At 43.1% G+C, this 16,495-nt stretch overlaps 1 protein-coding gene across 1 annotated transcript in view; it reads right to left on the bottom strand.

Moving 5' to 3' along the window:
- Positions 1 to 254: 254 nt before the first annotated feature.
- Positions 255 to 16,495, bottom strand: part of acss1 (acyl-CoA synthetase short chain family member 1) — a 56,615-nt gene continuing 40,374 nt past the window's right edge. The window contains exons 8-16 of the mRNA XM_037698220.1: positions 16,141 to 16,288; positions 13,488 to 13,625; positions 11,453 to 11,545; positions 10,202 to 10,314; positions 8,402 to 8,528; positions 7,678 to 7,805; positions 3,169 to 3,232; positions 2,965 to 3,086; positions 255 to 431 (exon numbers count right to left, since the gene is read on the bottom strand). Coding sequence (XP_037554148.1) covers positions 255 to 431; positions 2,965 to 3,086; positions 3,169 to 3,232; positions 7,678 to 7,805; positions 8,402 to 8,528; positions 10,202 to 10,314; positions 11,453 to 11,545; positions 13,488 to 13,625; positions 16,141 to 16,288 — 1,110 coding nt within the window. The remainder of the gene's footprint in view (positions 432 to 2,964; positions 3,087 to 3,168; positions 3,233 to 7,677; positions 7,806 to 8,401; positions 8,529 to 10,201; positions 10,315 to 11,452; positions 11,546 to 13,487; positions 13,626 to 16,140; positions 16,289 to 16,495) is intronic.

Raw genomic sequence — 16,495 nt, 5'->3', positions numbered from 1 at the left:
TGTAAAAATGATCAAAGTTTGTTTATTTTTTTAAAGTGAATTTTGTTTAAAAAAAATCTAAATTGAACTATTTTGTCTAAAAATTTCACAACCATTATTTGATCTGAAGCATTCATTAAATGTAAAACGTTTCCTTTGCATTGCTGATCGCTTCTTGTTGTCCAGTTTTTGTTAAACTCTGACAAAACAGACATGGTGTTGATCAGAATTGCTGGTTCTATTCTTCTGAGAACCCTTGATGCCCCACTATCCTACTACTTTGTTTCTCTTTGCTTCCGGTACTGCTCAAGAGACTCCACGATCTCTGCGATGACGGACGGGTCGTCCAAAGTCGACACGTCCCCGAGGTCACAGGTCGTCTCCATGGCCACCTTCCTGAGAATCCGCCTCATGATCTTCCCAGAGCGAGTCTTAGGCAGCCGCTTCACCACCTAGGAGACGAGAGATACGCTGAGACGTGTAATAGCAGAATATGATTCACCACTTGCTCTCGATGAGATCGGATGCTTCTCCCCTCCCTCTCCGCTCTGCTGCTCTGTCTGTCTTTGAAACTGCTGTGAGACTCTCTTGCATTTCTTCCGAACCATAATTATGGACTGTTTTGACCTGTTGGTCCCTTAACTCAATTTATAACATTTTCTTCGAAGAGAAGACAGGCTTTAAGCGAGCCGATTTGCCCTGTTTGCACGCATGCAGCTGGATATCTCATCGACTTGGAAGACTTGATGATGTGTCTTTCTCTGCTGCCATCTGTGGATTTTAAGGACGCATATTTAACTGGATTTTTGATAACTGGTTCCTGCTATTTTGGATTCAGCTGGTGCTGGTTTTATCTACAATCAAGGAAGTCGTCAGCAGCAAATTTGGACCCGATCACGCTCAGGCCATGTTATTTTGGACATTTCGGAACCAAGTTGACCAATACTGACTCAAGGTAGATGTCATTAAGTCCTGCCTGTCCCTAAAACAACTGTGTGTTTATCTAAATTTTGGTTCCCTTGGCTGGTCTTGAAGGCCACCTTATCTGAATTTGCCTGGAGAAAATGTGATCTGACGCTCGCCACCCCCTCCCTGAGGAATTTCCAACTGATAACCAGATGAACCAGCTGAATAAACTGTGTCATCATTTCAGGACTCTTGGGTTCTCATAGATGTCATCCTTGGCCATTCCTCGACATACCTCGAGAATGTTTATGGATCTCACCGGAGGACATTGACTGATTACAGTGACCTCGAGAGCATCTATAAGCGTTGTTGACCGCTCTCGTCTCCGATTGCAGAATGTCTACGTAAATATGTGCTTGTTTGTGCGAGGTGTTTTTTTAATATTAGAGGGGTTTTTTTCTCAGGCAAGAAAAAAAAAAGTCTGATAGGATTTTTTTTGCCTCCAACTCCTACATGTGTCCAGTTAATCACTGTTTTTGTCTGTCCAAACAGGTCTCTCTTGTAAACGAGTCTTCGAGGCTAAATGTGATTTATCTGTTTAAATAAAAGTTGAATGAATGATATAAGCCCTTATTACTATGCTGAATACATTTACTGTTGATGTTTGTGCTTACGACATGTACTCCAGCAATAAGTGTACTTGCTTTTGCAGCAACTTAACTCGTATCTGGTTCCAGAAAGTACAACAAAGAAGTTGAACTTCACTGACCAGACTGACAAGAAGAACTGGGTAGAAACTTATCAGAACTGATCCTGTCTATCGCTAAAATTAACAGCATTGGGCAATGTGTTTTGTGACCAAGGAGCAGCTGCACCCAGACTTCACATGCAACCAGACATGGCTGAATGTGGGGGTGTCAAGAAAATGTTCTGTTTGTGTAGCTGTTGAGCTATATAAGGACTGTTGAGTTGACAAAAAGCAAGAGATCAAATGCAGCAGCTGAGTGTGTGTGTGTATCATTTCTCCCTCTGCAGAGCCTTTGTTCATGGTGAAGCCTCTCCACCTGGGAGAGAAGATAGACTTATAAGATTTCTCCACGACACATGATTTGCTGAGAGGTATTCTGAGCTCTGACTGGAAAAAGGAGAAAAGAAGGAATAACAACAGATAATGCCTTCTCTGTCTTCATCCCATGTCTCCTTGTCTTTTCTGGGTCGGGATGTACCCATCTCTAAATCAGAGTCGGAGTCAGAGAGATTTATTTGTCATTCGCATCTCTTGTGGTACATGTGGTGGAATGATATTATGTACACAGGGTCTTGGTTACATCCAACAATAAAATGTAAAAGAAAAACAGTAAGATCTAAGATATGAACTAAGAAAAACATCAGCTAAATAATACACCAAGCACTAATTCCATAAAAACATTATGTCGAACAGCATCACGAACATGAGTCTGTGTGAGCAGACTCATGACTCAGACAAATCATTTTCATTCAACCTTTATTTATACAGGTTAGTCTCACTGAGTCACAAGGACTCATTTCTCACAAGAGAGACCTGTTTTAGACAGGCAACATATAAAATACAGATGGCAATAAACGACAATAAAATGTAAATAAAACTAGTGTTATAAAACAATAAAATCAAGGTGCCACATAAAACAAGGTAAAATACTAAAAAAAATAATATAATTGCTTTCATTTTTCTATTGACATCAGTTGTTTAAAATCCTTTAAATAAATCAAAGTGGACAGCTTCAGTTCTTGTTGCAAGGTGTTCCAGGTTACAAGAGCAGAGTAAGAAAAGGCCTTTTTGCAGAGTTCAGTCTGCACTGAGGGCACACTGCAGGTAATGATGGCCTGAGAGCACAAATGCAAGTATCATAGTATCATACTGTAGTTTTAAGACTACAATAACAGGCTGACCTAGAACCCATCTACGACAAATGAGAATCAACAATAAACTGGATCAAGACTAGGACCATGGTAATGTGATGGTTATTAACTTGAGACAGACCCTGTAGGTCTGAAACCCCCAAAGCTGCGAGTTCTGCAGGTTTGGGGGCAGAAACTCACCAGGAAGTGTTCCGGTACAGCATATTTGGCAATCTTTGTTGAGACGAGTTCTCTGAGCTGCTGAAGGACAGTGGTGGGGTTAACAGATACGTCATCCTTCAGAACCACAAAGGCAAAAGGTACTAAGGAGACACACAAACACACAATCGGAGCTTTAAAATAAAGTAAAGCAGCAGAGCATGATGGGAGTTCAGCAGATCTCACCTTCTCCTTTAATCTCATGAGGAATTCCAACCACTGCAGTTTCTGGAACAGCTGGATGCTCATCCTACACACACACACACACACACACACACACACACACACACACACACACACACACATTCACACAGACTGCGTGACAAACACAGATCCGTTGTTTGGTGTTGGATCATTAAAGACTCTCTGCATAGTATCCCTTTAACATGGTGGATGGGTTTGAGTCTTCCTGTGATCCTGGGGACTATGTTGTCTAGAGCATCAGCCCCTGGTAGAAGGAGGAGTAGTGGAGAAGAGCTCACAGTCAAGCTCCTGAGACTCGATCGGGCCAAGACCCTCAAAAAGCCAGGATGCAACCTCCACGTGGGCCCACCACCTGTGAGAAGGATTGTCAAGATTGGGTGCAATGTATGCCAGGTGGCAGGTTAGGGAGAGCAGCCGACCATGCCGATTCCTGGTGGTATAGACTAGCTCTGTAGGGACATGAAAAATCACCTCACTGGTGGGTAAGGAGTCAGAGCTTATGTGTGAGCTTGAGCAATGCCAGCTAATAGTTGGGCTCACCTTTACACACAGTTTGGGCTTTGGAATCTACGTATCTCCTGGAGAGAGGGTCAACTCTCCTACTCCAGAGTTACCCAGAGAGAGAGGCATCAGATAGGTGGAGGGATACTTGCAAGTACAATGTCTCAGTGTTGAAGTTTTTCCCTGAATGATTTGGTTGCTTCTCTGCAACTTCGGGCCACCTACCATGTCCACATTTGAGGAGGCAGTCTGAGGACATGGAGGAAGACAAGTCCATCACCATGGCTGAGGTCACCAAGGTAGTCAAAAAGCTCCTAGGTGGCAGAGTGCCAGGGCTGGACAAGATTTGCCTAGAGATACTGAAAGCTGGAAGTTGTAGGGCTGTTGTGGTTTACATGTCTCTTCAATATTCCATGGATGACTGGTATAACACCTGTGGACTGGCAAAGGTGGTTCCCATTTTTAAAAAGGGGGACCATAGAGTGTGTTCCAACTATTGTGGGATCACTCTTCTTACCTTCCATTAGAAAGTTTGCTCCACGGTGTTGGAAGAAAGCCTCTGAATGATTGTCAAACCTCGGATTCAGGAATAACAGTGTGATCTCTACCTTGGTCATGGAACAGTGGACCAGATTTTCACCCTTGCAGAGTTACTAAGGGCAAGGCCGGATTAACCATATGGGCAACTGGGCAACTGTCCAGGGGCCCATGATCTCTAAGGGGCCCAGGGCAGTGAGGGCACAAGCAGAATTTGGTTATCTCCTGCTTTACTTGGAGCCCTGCGCTGCACAGAGAGACTACTGTGCTTCCGCTGCATTTGTGCAGCCCCGCCTCCTCCCAGCGCGGCTGCTGCAGCTCTCATTTTTTATTTTTTATTTTTTCAATCAGATCCTCGACGGTGCGACCTGTCAAGCAACTCAGAAGGCGTGTCAGTAACTGACCAATCGACAACTTCAATTTGTCTCGAAGGTAAACGCCCCTTACCTGCTGACAAGCTCATCAGATTTTTTTTCTTGAGAAACATTGTTTTAATTAAAACAATAAGTTTGTATATTTTGGGAAATGACTTCAGCAGTTTTGCAGATTTTTAATCTACTCATTGAAGAATAGTATGAATTAAAATCGTTCATCAAACAGGAAGGAGGATTTATTATCCCTCCTCTTACTTCAGTGAATGTGGTACTTTGCTATAAGTACGACTATATTTATGGCATCAGAGAAAGCTGAGCTTAAGTTATCCACATAAAGTAAAATGTTATCAGCATGAAAAGAAGAAATGTTGAGTTTGAGATTAATCCAGTTTCTGATGTCTGACCAAACACATAAAAAAAAAATAAAAAAAATTGCTTGAGGGATTCATCTTCTGATTTACAAAAGGCAACAAATCAACATCAAATTTAAATCTTCTTTGCAGAAACATGGCTACAGGATATATCTTATTTATTATTTTTAAATCATTCTCCTTCACTTTAGGAGATTTAGGCCATTTGACAAATTTATACTGAGCAGAAATCATTCTGGTTTTATGATTTATATTAGGAGGCTTCTTGAAGGAATCTTTGTTATAATCAGTAAATCCTTTGTTGCAAACATTCATTGATAATCTTATTACATTTGAAGTCGACTAAGTTACAGACATTTAATTTTAATTTGGGCATTAAATTGTCACCTTTGAATATATATTTTTAATTATTGAATCAGCTGTTGGTCAGGTTACTTCTTGTTGTGCCATTAGCTCTAAAATAGTTATTGAATCAAGGGTTTACTTCCATCCATCTACGGGGGTAGCAGCCTAAGTAGGGAGGTCCAGACTTCCCTCTCCCCAGCCACTTGGACCAGCTCCTCCAGGGGAATCCCAAGGTGTTCCAAGTGTTTACTTGTGTAGGTAAAACTAGATGTTAAACAACCATTAAAAGATACCAGAATGCAGGAAATGGCATCTACTTTATTCAAAATTTTCTGGGAGAGGACCCCCCCCCCCCCCAAGGCGGGTTTGCCCCCCCCCCCCCCCCATTATAAATGCTTCTGACACCAGTGGCCAATACATTACTAAACAAGTGCACACATGGTGTCATGTGGTGTTCAAAGTGCGTTCAACTTAATTCAGTCTTGATGATTTGTGTCAATGAGCATTTGGAGTTTTTTTACATAAAAATACACTTGATAGTTAGAATTTTAAGTATATTTACTGTATATTATGGTAATTTATTCTATATTTTGCCAGATTATGGTGATTCTGGGGTCGTGATGATGGGGCCCTTGAAGATTGTTGCCCAGGGTACAGCAAAGTGTTAATCTGGCCCTGACTAAGGGGGTCATGGGAGTATGCCTCTCCAGTCTGCATGTGTCTTGTGGACCTAGAGAAGGGTGTTCCCCGAGGAATTCTGTGGGGGATGCTGTGGGAGCATGGGTTATCTAGGTTGCTGTTAAGAGCTTTCCAGTCCTTGTAGAACCAAAGCAGGAGTTGTTTTGCATTATTGGCACAAAGTCAAGCTCATTCTCCATGCAGGTTAGACTCTGCCAGTGCTGTCCCTGGGCTCTGATCCTGTTTGTGGTGTTCATGGACAGGATCTCAAGGTTCAATAATGGAAAGGAGAGATTCTGGTATGGGAACCTCTGGGTCTTGGGCCTAGCTCTCTGGAGGGATTTTGTTCCCGGGCCTGGAAGCACCTCGGGGTTCCTTAGGCAAAGCTGGAAAGTGTTGCTGAGGAGAAGGAGGTCTGGGTTTGTCTCCTAGACCTGTTGCATCTGCGGCCAGACTACAGAAAAGAGGTAGAAGATGGGATGGAGCCCCCTCCCCCTTTCAGTTTCAGGGTTTTCTATATCAGAACATAAATGGCCTGATCTGGTCTTGGGGACATAATTGACTTGATCTGGTCTTAAGGACATACAGGACCTGGTATGGTTTTTTCCAGGTTCTAGAATGGTTCTGATTTAATTTCAGTCAACACTACAGATTCAACCATAATGTTCTTTATTAAACAACTTTGTGTCTGAAAACTCGTTCCAGACCCTGTTCAAGGACCTTATAGAACCTCCTATCAGCAGAATTCACAGCAGTGGTTTTGTGTTACAGTCTATTTCCTGGTTCTGGAGGACTTTTGGCCCACTGTTCTTTCCAGTGAGACTTCAGTTCATTTAGGTTTCTTCTCAGCTCTCTGAAGGAACACCACAGTATTTAGAGCTCCACTGGAAGCAGTTTTCCACTTCCAGCTTTATCTTTTAATTTTTGTTTCTGCCGGGTGTTTCTCTTCATTTGAGGTTCAGCTGAGTTTAGAACCTGCTGAAGATCAGATCCGTCTGAAGAAGAAACAGAATCTGTCTGATTCTGTCCTGTTGAAGACCGGATCAGATGAATAAAATCCTTACTGTGGGGAGCTGCCAGCAGAGGGGGCCACAGGCTCACAGAAACAAATTAAAACGATGGGAAACAGGGTGTTAGCAAGGACACAATCTGAGAGATTATCAGAGATTATATGAAGACAGAACAAAGAAAAATGGTTGTTCATATATAAAAATGTTCCTCTCATTCTTTACTCTTTTCCAAAAGTAAACAGACGTTATCAGTAAATGTTTTGAGGTGATTCATTCATTGCTTAAGCAAAAAAAAAAAAATTATTTCATGCACTCCATCCTTTAATTCATCTGGGGGTTTCTTTTACTTTGAGCTAATCAGACTTAGTGTACAGTTTTTTAGTTTTACTTACTAAACTTCTTTCTGGAAGAAGTTTTTTGACCTTTGTGTACTTTGACCCGAGTGTTAGCTCATATCAGCAGCTCGTTCATTCATTTCCTTTAATCTCAGATCAGATCTGTTGTTTCTTTACAATCGTATCTTATCTCCTTCATATTTCTGATTTATCTCATATCTGATGTGTTTTGATCTTTGTTTCAAACTGTCCATCTTGTTTGATAACAGATAACTCTTCTCCGTTTTCTGTGTTTCTAGTCTGTCTTAGTCTGAAGCTAATCATCTTTGGGACATCTTACCAAAGCGTCCTCAATCTCCGCAGTCCCCAGACGGTGACCGCTGATGTTGATGACGTCATCTATGCGTCCGGTTATCTGATAGAATCCATCCTCTGAGAGGACAGCCCCATCGCCGGTGAAATAATAACCTGAAGAGGAACAGAGCTCACAGGCTGGGCATTACAGTGCCACCAGGTGTGGTGTGGACCGTGCTACAGTGCCACCAGGTGTGGTGTGGACGGCGTTACAGCTTCGTGGTGTGGAAAGCATTATAGTGCCACCTGGTTTGGTGTGGATGGCATTACTGTGCCACCTAATGTGGTGTGGATGGTGTTACAGCGTTTGGTGTGGTGTGGATGGTGCTACACTACCACCTGGTGTGGATAGAGTTACAGTGGCACTTAGTGTGGTGTGGATGGTGTTAAAGTGCCACTTGGTGTGGACGGCGTTACAGTGTTACTTGATGTAGTGTGGATGGTGTTAAAGTGCCACTTGGTGTGGTGTGGACGGCGTTACAGTGTTACTTGATGTGATGTGGATGGTGTTGCAGTGCCACCTGGTGTGGTATGGATTGTGTTAAAGTGCCACTTAGTGTGGTGTGGATGGTGTTGCAGTGCCACCTGGTGTGTTGTGGATGGTCTTACAGTGCCTCTTGGTGTGATACGGTGTGGACAGTGTTAATATGCCACTTGTTGTGGTGTGGATGGTGTTGCAGTGCCACCTGGTGTGGTGGAATTTTACTGACCGGGGTATGGCGTGAAATAAGTGTCGATAAATCTCTGATGGTTGCCGTTGATGCTGCGAGCCATCCCAGGCCATGGCTGACTGATGCATAGGGCTCCGCTGACCGACGGACGGCTGAGAACCTCACCCTGAAACAAACAGGCAGGACTCAGATTCCCCAGTCGAGAACCACCCCACATTATCAGCCCTCCACCACCATGTTGACAGCAGGAACAAGTTGTTAGTATTGAAAGGCTGTTAGCTGCTGTGTTAGCTGCTGTGCATTTTTTATTTTATTTATTAACGTTTATTTAACCAGGCAAATCCCAATGAGATCACAGATCTCTTTTGCAAGGGAGGCCTGGACCTGAAGGCAGTCTAACATGCATGTTTTTGATCTGTGGGAGGAAACCAGAGCACCTGGAGAAAACACACGCAAGCACGAGAAGAACATGCAAACTCCACACAGAAAGACCCCAGGTCAAACCAGGGATTGAACCCAAGACCTTCTTGTTGTGAGGCAACAGTGCTAACCACTGACCCGTCGTGCTGCCAGATGCTGCATGATGGATAAACACTTTTATTTTGTCCTTTGTCCCAGAAGCCTTGCAGATCTTTCATAAAGCATCCTGCTGGTTTGTTAGATAAAACTCAAAACTTTGTGTTGATCTAAACTGAAAAACATACGTTTTCTGAGAGCTCAACAGAGATGACAACCTAAATCATGCAGCCTTCATCAAACCCAAATCAAACCCAACCAGCAGGACCCTCCTGGTGGTAACACAGCAACTCGACTCAGATCAGACCCCACCATCAGAGCCCTCCTTAATCTGGATCGGTCCCCACCAGCAGAATGGAGATTCTGTACTGCTACCACGGTACTGTCCCAGCAGTGTTAAGAGGTACAAATGAATTGAGAGCTCGTTCATCAGGACTGAGTGGATGTGACCTCGACCTCCTCTGAGGATCCTAATCTAATCAAACGGCAGAAATCCTTGAAGTCCGGCAGCTCAACATCTGCAGGAGACAAGACGGATAATTAATCTGGAGAGAGGTCCAGTAATGACACAAACAGATGCTTTAACAGAAAGATTAAAGAGATGACGAGACGGAGCAGTATCCTCGAAGGCTGCGAGGTCACCGGTGCTCAACGAGATGCTCTGATTGGACCGACGGTCTCTAATCAGTCCTAACCAGACAGCTTCTTAGTTACAATGTCTGTGAAAAGTATCCCCCCCACACACCCCCGCCTCTGAATATTTGATACTGGTACTTTATTTTTAAATCAGCCACTGTTATCATACAAAACTTTGTCGGTGTCAAAGTGAAACCAAGTTTCTATAGCGTAATATGAGTTGAGAAAAAATATCCACTCTCTGTAGCGTGATCGTCCTAACTCAGCTCAGATCATTAAAATGAAATGTTCAAGTCAGGATGGAAGCAAATAGGTTTCCAAGGTCCTAAACATCCCCAGGAGTCCTGTTAGATCCATCATCATCAAGAACTGGAAGGACATGGGAATATGTGTAAATCTACCAAGAGCAGGCCGTCCTCACAAGGAGAGGAGAGCCGAACACTCAAGTGGACAAAGAAATCCAACAGGCTCTTATCATCTGAGTCCAGGTCTGACAAACTGAACCAGACCTGTCTTTGGACTGATGTTCTGGATCTGTCTCTTCAAGAACACGTCCAACCACAGTCCAGCTGGGTTGGACTGTCAAACTGTCCCATCACCATTTGAAAGACTGATGTGGGACATAGACAATTCAGAACAGACCCAGGAGGGCCAGAACCCAAGCTCAGGTGTGAGGTTCAAGGTCACCTGGTCTCCGATGATGATGGGCTGGATCCCGTAGAACGGCCTCATGGCCATGGAGGGGACAATGGGGGCTTCGTCCTCAGCAGGTCTGGGGGCAATGCAGATTCCTCCGGTCTCTGAAGAAAAAACAAGTTTCATGAGTTTAAAGTGGATCCGATTTACAGACGAACAAATTAAAACTGTAACGAGGTCCATGCTGCTTTCAGCTGCTCGTAATTTCCTCCATTTCTTGGAGATTTTCTGGTCTCCAGAGTTGAACGCAGCTGGCAGAGAGTTTAAACCAACCGTCCGAGTCATGATTGTCGAGGAATTGGGTCAAAGTCTCTGTGATCCTGGAGGGTTTGGGGGTTAAGTGTGTGCAGGATTTGATCCTAATTCATTTTCTACAGAGCTACAGATGTTCGGCTGCTAATCGCTCAAATTAGGGTTTAATTTTCAATAAAGAGAGAATCAGACGGATTTACAGGCGGATCAAGAATCAGAACCTCCAACAGAGACAAACTACCCGCAGAGACCCAAAAACCTGGAACTGGATTCAACAAACTCCACAGAGACCAACGAACCTTGATCCCCAAAGAGGATTTACCAAACCTCAGAGAACTCAACCCCAACACAAGCATGAGCTTACAGAGAAGGGAAAGATGTCCCCGTGAGGAGTTTTAGTGTCTCTGGTGGTTTTCAGTCTCACAGAGAAGAAAACAACATAAAGTGTTTGTCTGAGGCTGTGGAACAAACATTAAGTCATACTTTAATCCCTTCAAAAAGATTACAGGAGAAGCTGCTAATCTTCGACTCACTGTTTTGAAACGTTTGTTCTTTTCAGTTTGTTCAGCTCAGCTGTGCATCCTGAGGGGTCCGGTTTAATGCTCCATGTGTTCAGTACGGTTCCTCCTGTATATACCGTGTTGGGTTTTGTGTTTGTAAGTGTTCAGCCTGATAAGTGTTACGTTCTGATGGTTAGGCTCCCTGCAAACAGCTGAAGCTCAGTTAGCCCTCAGCATGTGGTCCAGGTAACATGTTGATGACCTGGACCTTCTCCCTGCTCAGTCAGGATGGCCACGTGAAGGAAAGACGTCTGCAGAACCTTTTATATCTCGACATATTTTCTCTGGCAATAATGGTTTTCTCTAAAAAGCACTGGTTTTATGTTTCTGCACTTGTTAAAGCAAGAAAGTCATGTTTGATTGAATGATATTTAGGTTTGATGGGAAAGATAAAAACTTGTGTTTTATAAATCATAAAGCTGTGTCTCACCTGTCTGCCACCAAGTGTCCACCAGTGGACACCGTCCCTCCCCCACCACACTGTGGAACCAGTGCCAGGCCTCGTGGTTTATTGGCTCCCCCACTAGAAAGACAACAAGAAAGTTGTGACACACATCAGTCCTCACCTGAACCTGAAACCAAAAGTCAGACTCAGGAACAGAAATCACTGCTGTGAAGGTCTGGAACATCTTCTGGTGGAGATATTTGAGAAAAGCTGCACAAGTAAAACCCTGAACCACCAGACGAGGATCCAAAGCACTCAACCTCAGCAAGCACAGAACAATTTAACATCAGACCTGTTCACACACTGTATATTTCTAACATTTTACCTGATAATGACATTCTCTGGTTGTTCCATCAGCATCTACAGATATGCAACTCAAATGCTGCTGTAAGAGAATATTTTTTTTTTATTTTTACATGTCTGATAGAAATATTTGGGTTTCTGCAGCAGCTCTTGTCTGCTTAAACATCATTGCCACAACAAACGAAAATATCCATCATCTTTACTTGCTTCTTCTTTTTTGGGTTGTAGGGGTCGCCAGTGCCCATGTCCAGCAATCGCTGTGCGAGAGGCAGGGACACCCTAGACAGGTCTCCAGTCCATCACAGGGACACATAGAGACCAACAAGACAAACAACCATTCACTCTCTCACTCACACCTAGAGACAATTTAGAGTTACCAGTCAGTCTAACATGCATGTTTTTGGTCTGTGGGAGGAAACTGGAGTACCCTGAGAAAACTCACGCATGGAGAGAACATGCAAACTCTACCCAGAAAGGCCCCTGGACCGAGATTTGAACTGGGGTAACCTGCTTGCTGAGAAGCAACTGCTGCTACTACTAACTACTACAACAACAACAACAACAGCAACAACAATAGTGAAGTGCAGGAAGCTATTCAAAGAACAAGGTTAGTCAAGAAGAAATATGACAGTGAGATGACTGAAGACAGGAGACAGGAATATAATGAGATGGGAAATAGAGCAAAGAGGGAGGTAGCTAAGGCAAAGCAGAAGGCGTACGATGAGTTGTATGGGAGGCTGGACACTAAAGAGGACAAGAAGGATTTGATTGGTGAGACAGAGGGATCAGGCTGGAAAGGATGTGCAGCAGGTTAAGCTTGTTAAAGATAGGAATGGTAATGTTCTAACAAGCGAGGAGAGTGTGACATGAAGATGGAAGGAATACTTTGAGGAGTGATCAGACCAGTTATGTTGTATGGTTAGGAGACAGAGATATTGATATAAAGACAGCTGAAAGAACTGGAAGTGGCAGAAATGAAGATGTTGAGGTTCTCCTTAGGAGTGACATGGATGGATAAGATTAGGAATGAGGTAATCAGAGGTACAGCACAGGTTGAATAACTGGGAGATAAAGTTAGGGAGGCCAGACTGAGATGGTTTGGACATGCCCAGAGGAGGGACAGTGGGTATACTGGTTGAAGGATGTTTGAAATGCAGCTGCCAGGAAAAAGACAGTGGAGATATATGGATGCAGTTAGAGAGGACATGGAGGTAGTTGTAGTGAGGACAGAGGATGCAGAGAACAGAGTTAGATGGAAGTTTCTCTGTGGAGACCTCTGAAGAGGGAACATTTAAAAGAAGAAAGAGTGTTATTAAAAATTGATAGTTACCATAGAAATCCTTGCTAAACAGTTGAACATTTTGTTCTTTTTTTCTTATTAGTGGTGTATTTTTATTTTTGTAATTTTTTTGTTCATTTTAATACCTAAATTGCTGAAATAGCTTAAAAACTGCAGGACGAGTATCGTGCTGAAAACCGTAGGGAATAGGGACAGAAGTCGGAATAATAATAAATATAAACAGGAAAATAATAGTGTGAATGCACACAAACATTTTGTTTATTGGAGCCATGAAGCAGATAAAATGTAGATTCATGTTTGCTGACAACACCCTGCTCATCTGATTACTGGTAAATCTACATTTTGTGCTTAAAGCTGATAACCAAAGTTCTGCTTCATGTTGTTTATTATGTGAAATGTTCGGTTCTCGTGTTCCACCTGATCCAAGTGTTCTCAGAGACGAACGGTCATACTTCTTCACCCAGCTCTCGTCATATTTCAGCAGCAAACGCAGGGCTGTCGGAGCTCCGTAGAACTGGTTTATCCTCAGGCGTTCAACCATCTCCCAGTACCTTCCTGATCAACAACATGACACATGGAGGAACATGGACAGAGAGACATGTTATGTGATGTGGTTCAGAGGGTCAGACTGGAGCTGAAACGTGTGGATCCAGAACATTAAATGGTAAATAGTAAACATACTGTATTTATACAACACCTTTCTATCTAATCAAGATACGCAAAGTGCTTTACAACACAGTGAGCATAGACTTTGTTGTTTACAACACAGTCTGTGCCTCTTTTATCTCCAACACACACATTCATTCAGCACTCTACTATATATATATATATATATATACATGAGTACACATAGAGACCAACAAGACAAACAACCATTCACTCTCTCACTCACACCTAGAGACAATTTAGAGTTACCAATCAGTCTAACATGCATGTTTTTGGTCTGTGGGAGGAAACTGGAGTACCCTGAGAAAACTCACGCATATATATATATATATATATATATATATATATATATATATATATATATATATACTTATTTACATACATACATACAAAGAATAATCAGAGCTTTATCACATTCATTCACTGATGGGACACACATCAGAGGCAATGAGGGGTTCAGTGTTTTGCCCAGGGACACTTCAACATGTGACTGCTGATGGAATCAATCCCTCAACTCTCCCGTAGGAGGATGACTGTTCTAACCACTCAACCACAGCTGCCCCACTACTTTGGGAGGCATGATGAGGTCTGTCATGAGTGACTTCAGCTCCAGCTCTGCTTTCTGTTGATTTTGTAGCTGAAACTCTGTGGTTTCAGCTGCCGGAGCCTCAAACAGCAGCTGAAAGAGACTGGGCTAAAAAGAGTAAACAACAGGTCCAGTTCTCCTACACTGAGCTGGTCGCTTGGTTAGTTTCCTTGTTTGTTGACTCAGTTGAACTTTTTCATTTTTGACAGATTTCTGCTTTAAAACTAAACTATTAGAATAATATAATAATAATAAATAATAATAAACATTATATTATTTTCTAATCTTTTGTTTTACTTCTTTATTATTATATTACATTATAAACATTAAAATGAACCAAACATAATGAAGTTTTAAGTGTAGGCATAAAACCTCGTGATATAAAAATAAACATTAATTTTATTTTTTGATGTAACTTTCTAACCTTCACATTATCTGAACTCAGAATCCCAACCCAGGAAGGTCAAGGCCACATCCTGAACAGGTGAGGAAGAGGAGATAGGTCAGAACCGTCTGGACCAATCAGAGCTCAGAGAAGCACAAAGAACAAACACTATAAGCGTCTTCATGTCTACACCTGCAGGTGATAAACATCAATGAGTAACTGACTGATCAGAGCCTGATGGTTCTTTAAATGATCATCCAGCAGCTTCCTGCTTCAGGTGAGACACACCAGAGGACCCAGCAGAACCATGAGCAGACCAAAGGAGTCCCATCAAGAGATAGAATGCTGATGTTTGTAGAGGCTGTAGAGCAGATGAACAGCTCAGACCCAAATAGAAACAGATGTTTTGTGTGTTCATCCTCCTCTTCTGCAGCTTACATCAGCAGAAAGGAGCGAAGTCTCCGGCACTCTTTGGAATCAGTTGGAACGAACATTAGTGGACCAAGAAGGCTGCAAGAACAGTCCCTGAAGAGAACAGTGCTGCAGAATCCAGCAGAAATAATTTCACCCATCAGGCATTCTCTGGCCGCAGCACCTGTCCATGGACTCGGTTCTGGATCACACCGATAATACATGGAGTGTAAACCCGAAGGTTGACCAGACGAGTCCTCCACGCAGAATGAGGTTCCAGCAGCAGCTCTGATTCATGTCCAGCTTCTTCTGAGAGACAATCAGAACGTTCCTCCTGCTTCTGGGTCACAGTCCAGCGGCACCCCAGGTGCATTTGAGCCAGACTCTTTTAAAGTCCAGATTTTCAGGATCTCCTGCTAGTTTTTGAAGTGCCTTCTCTTCAACTCACCCTGGAATGTGATCAGAACATTTAGATCCCAGCTGTGGTCCTGGAGGAACACTAACAGAACAGTGCTGACAAAAACCGGTTAGAGGACACTTCAAAGGATTTTGTTGTTTCTTTACCTGGAAAGTTTTGAACGTGACCAAAACTTTCCAGGTGCCACAAAAACGGATCTGAGTGGATTGAAGTCAGGACTGTTAGAATTCACATGGACCCACAGAACCAGCTGACACAGCTCAGTTTAGTAACCCTTAGGTAAGAGCATGCATGTGTGCAGAACAAAACCATCATCAGTGGTGCACTGGTGCCATGGTAACAGAGCGTGTCTCGGTGGTAACAGACCCCATCACCATGGTAACGGAGTGTGCCACTGATGGTTTCATTCTGCACATGTGCATGTTTTTACCTGAAGGTTAGCAAATCTTGGTCAGTATTTGTGGAGCTCAACGTTCAGTTCGTCCTCTTGGTTTGAGTTAACTCCGAGTTCACTGAACTTCCTGGATCCACGGGTGAGTTTCAGCACAAGTTTGAATCGGCTGTCCTACAGGTGTGTGTGTGTGTGTGTGTGTGTCACCCTCACCTGGGTTTGGATACACTGGTGTGCTCTCGAACAGAACCGTTGTGGCACCGTTACATAACGGGCCATACACCACGTAGCTGTGACCAGTAATCCAGCCGATGTCAGCCACACAGCCGAACACGTCACCGTCCCGGTAATCAAACACATACTGCAAACAACAACAAACAACATTAAAAACAACAGCAACAAACAACATTAACAACAACACAAACAACAAACAACATTAACAACAACAAACATAATTAAAAACAGCAAGCACAGTAGCAGGAGTTGGAGCTGCTCTGTGGTGAGTTATTTACATGACTACATGTTGTTGTTGTTGTTGTTGTTGTTGTTGTTGTTGTTGTTGTTGTTG

This window comes from Nematolebias whitei, chromosome 1 (assembly GCF_014905685.2).
Source record: "Nematolebias whitei isolate Nwh7 chromosome 1, NemWhi1, whole genome shotgun sequence".
In the NCBI taxonomy this organism is placed as follows: Eukaryota; Metazoa; Chordata; class Actinopteri; order Cyprinodontiformes; family Rivulidae; genus Nematolebias; species Nematolebias whitei.
The sequence above is the reverse complement of the archived record's forward strand: the minus strand, read 5'-3'. Positions and strand labels throughout refer to the sequence as shown.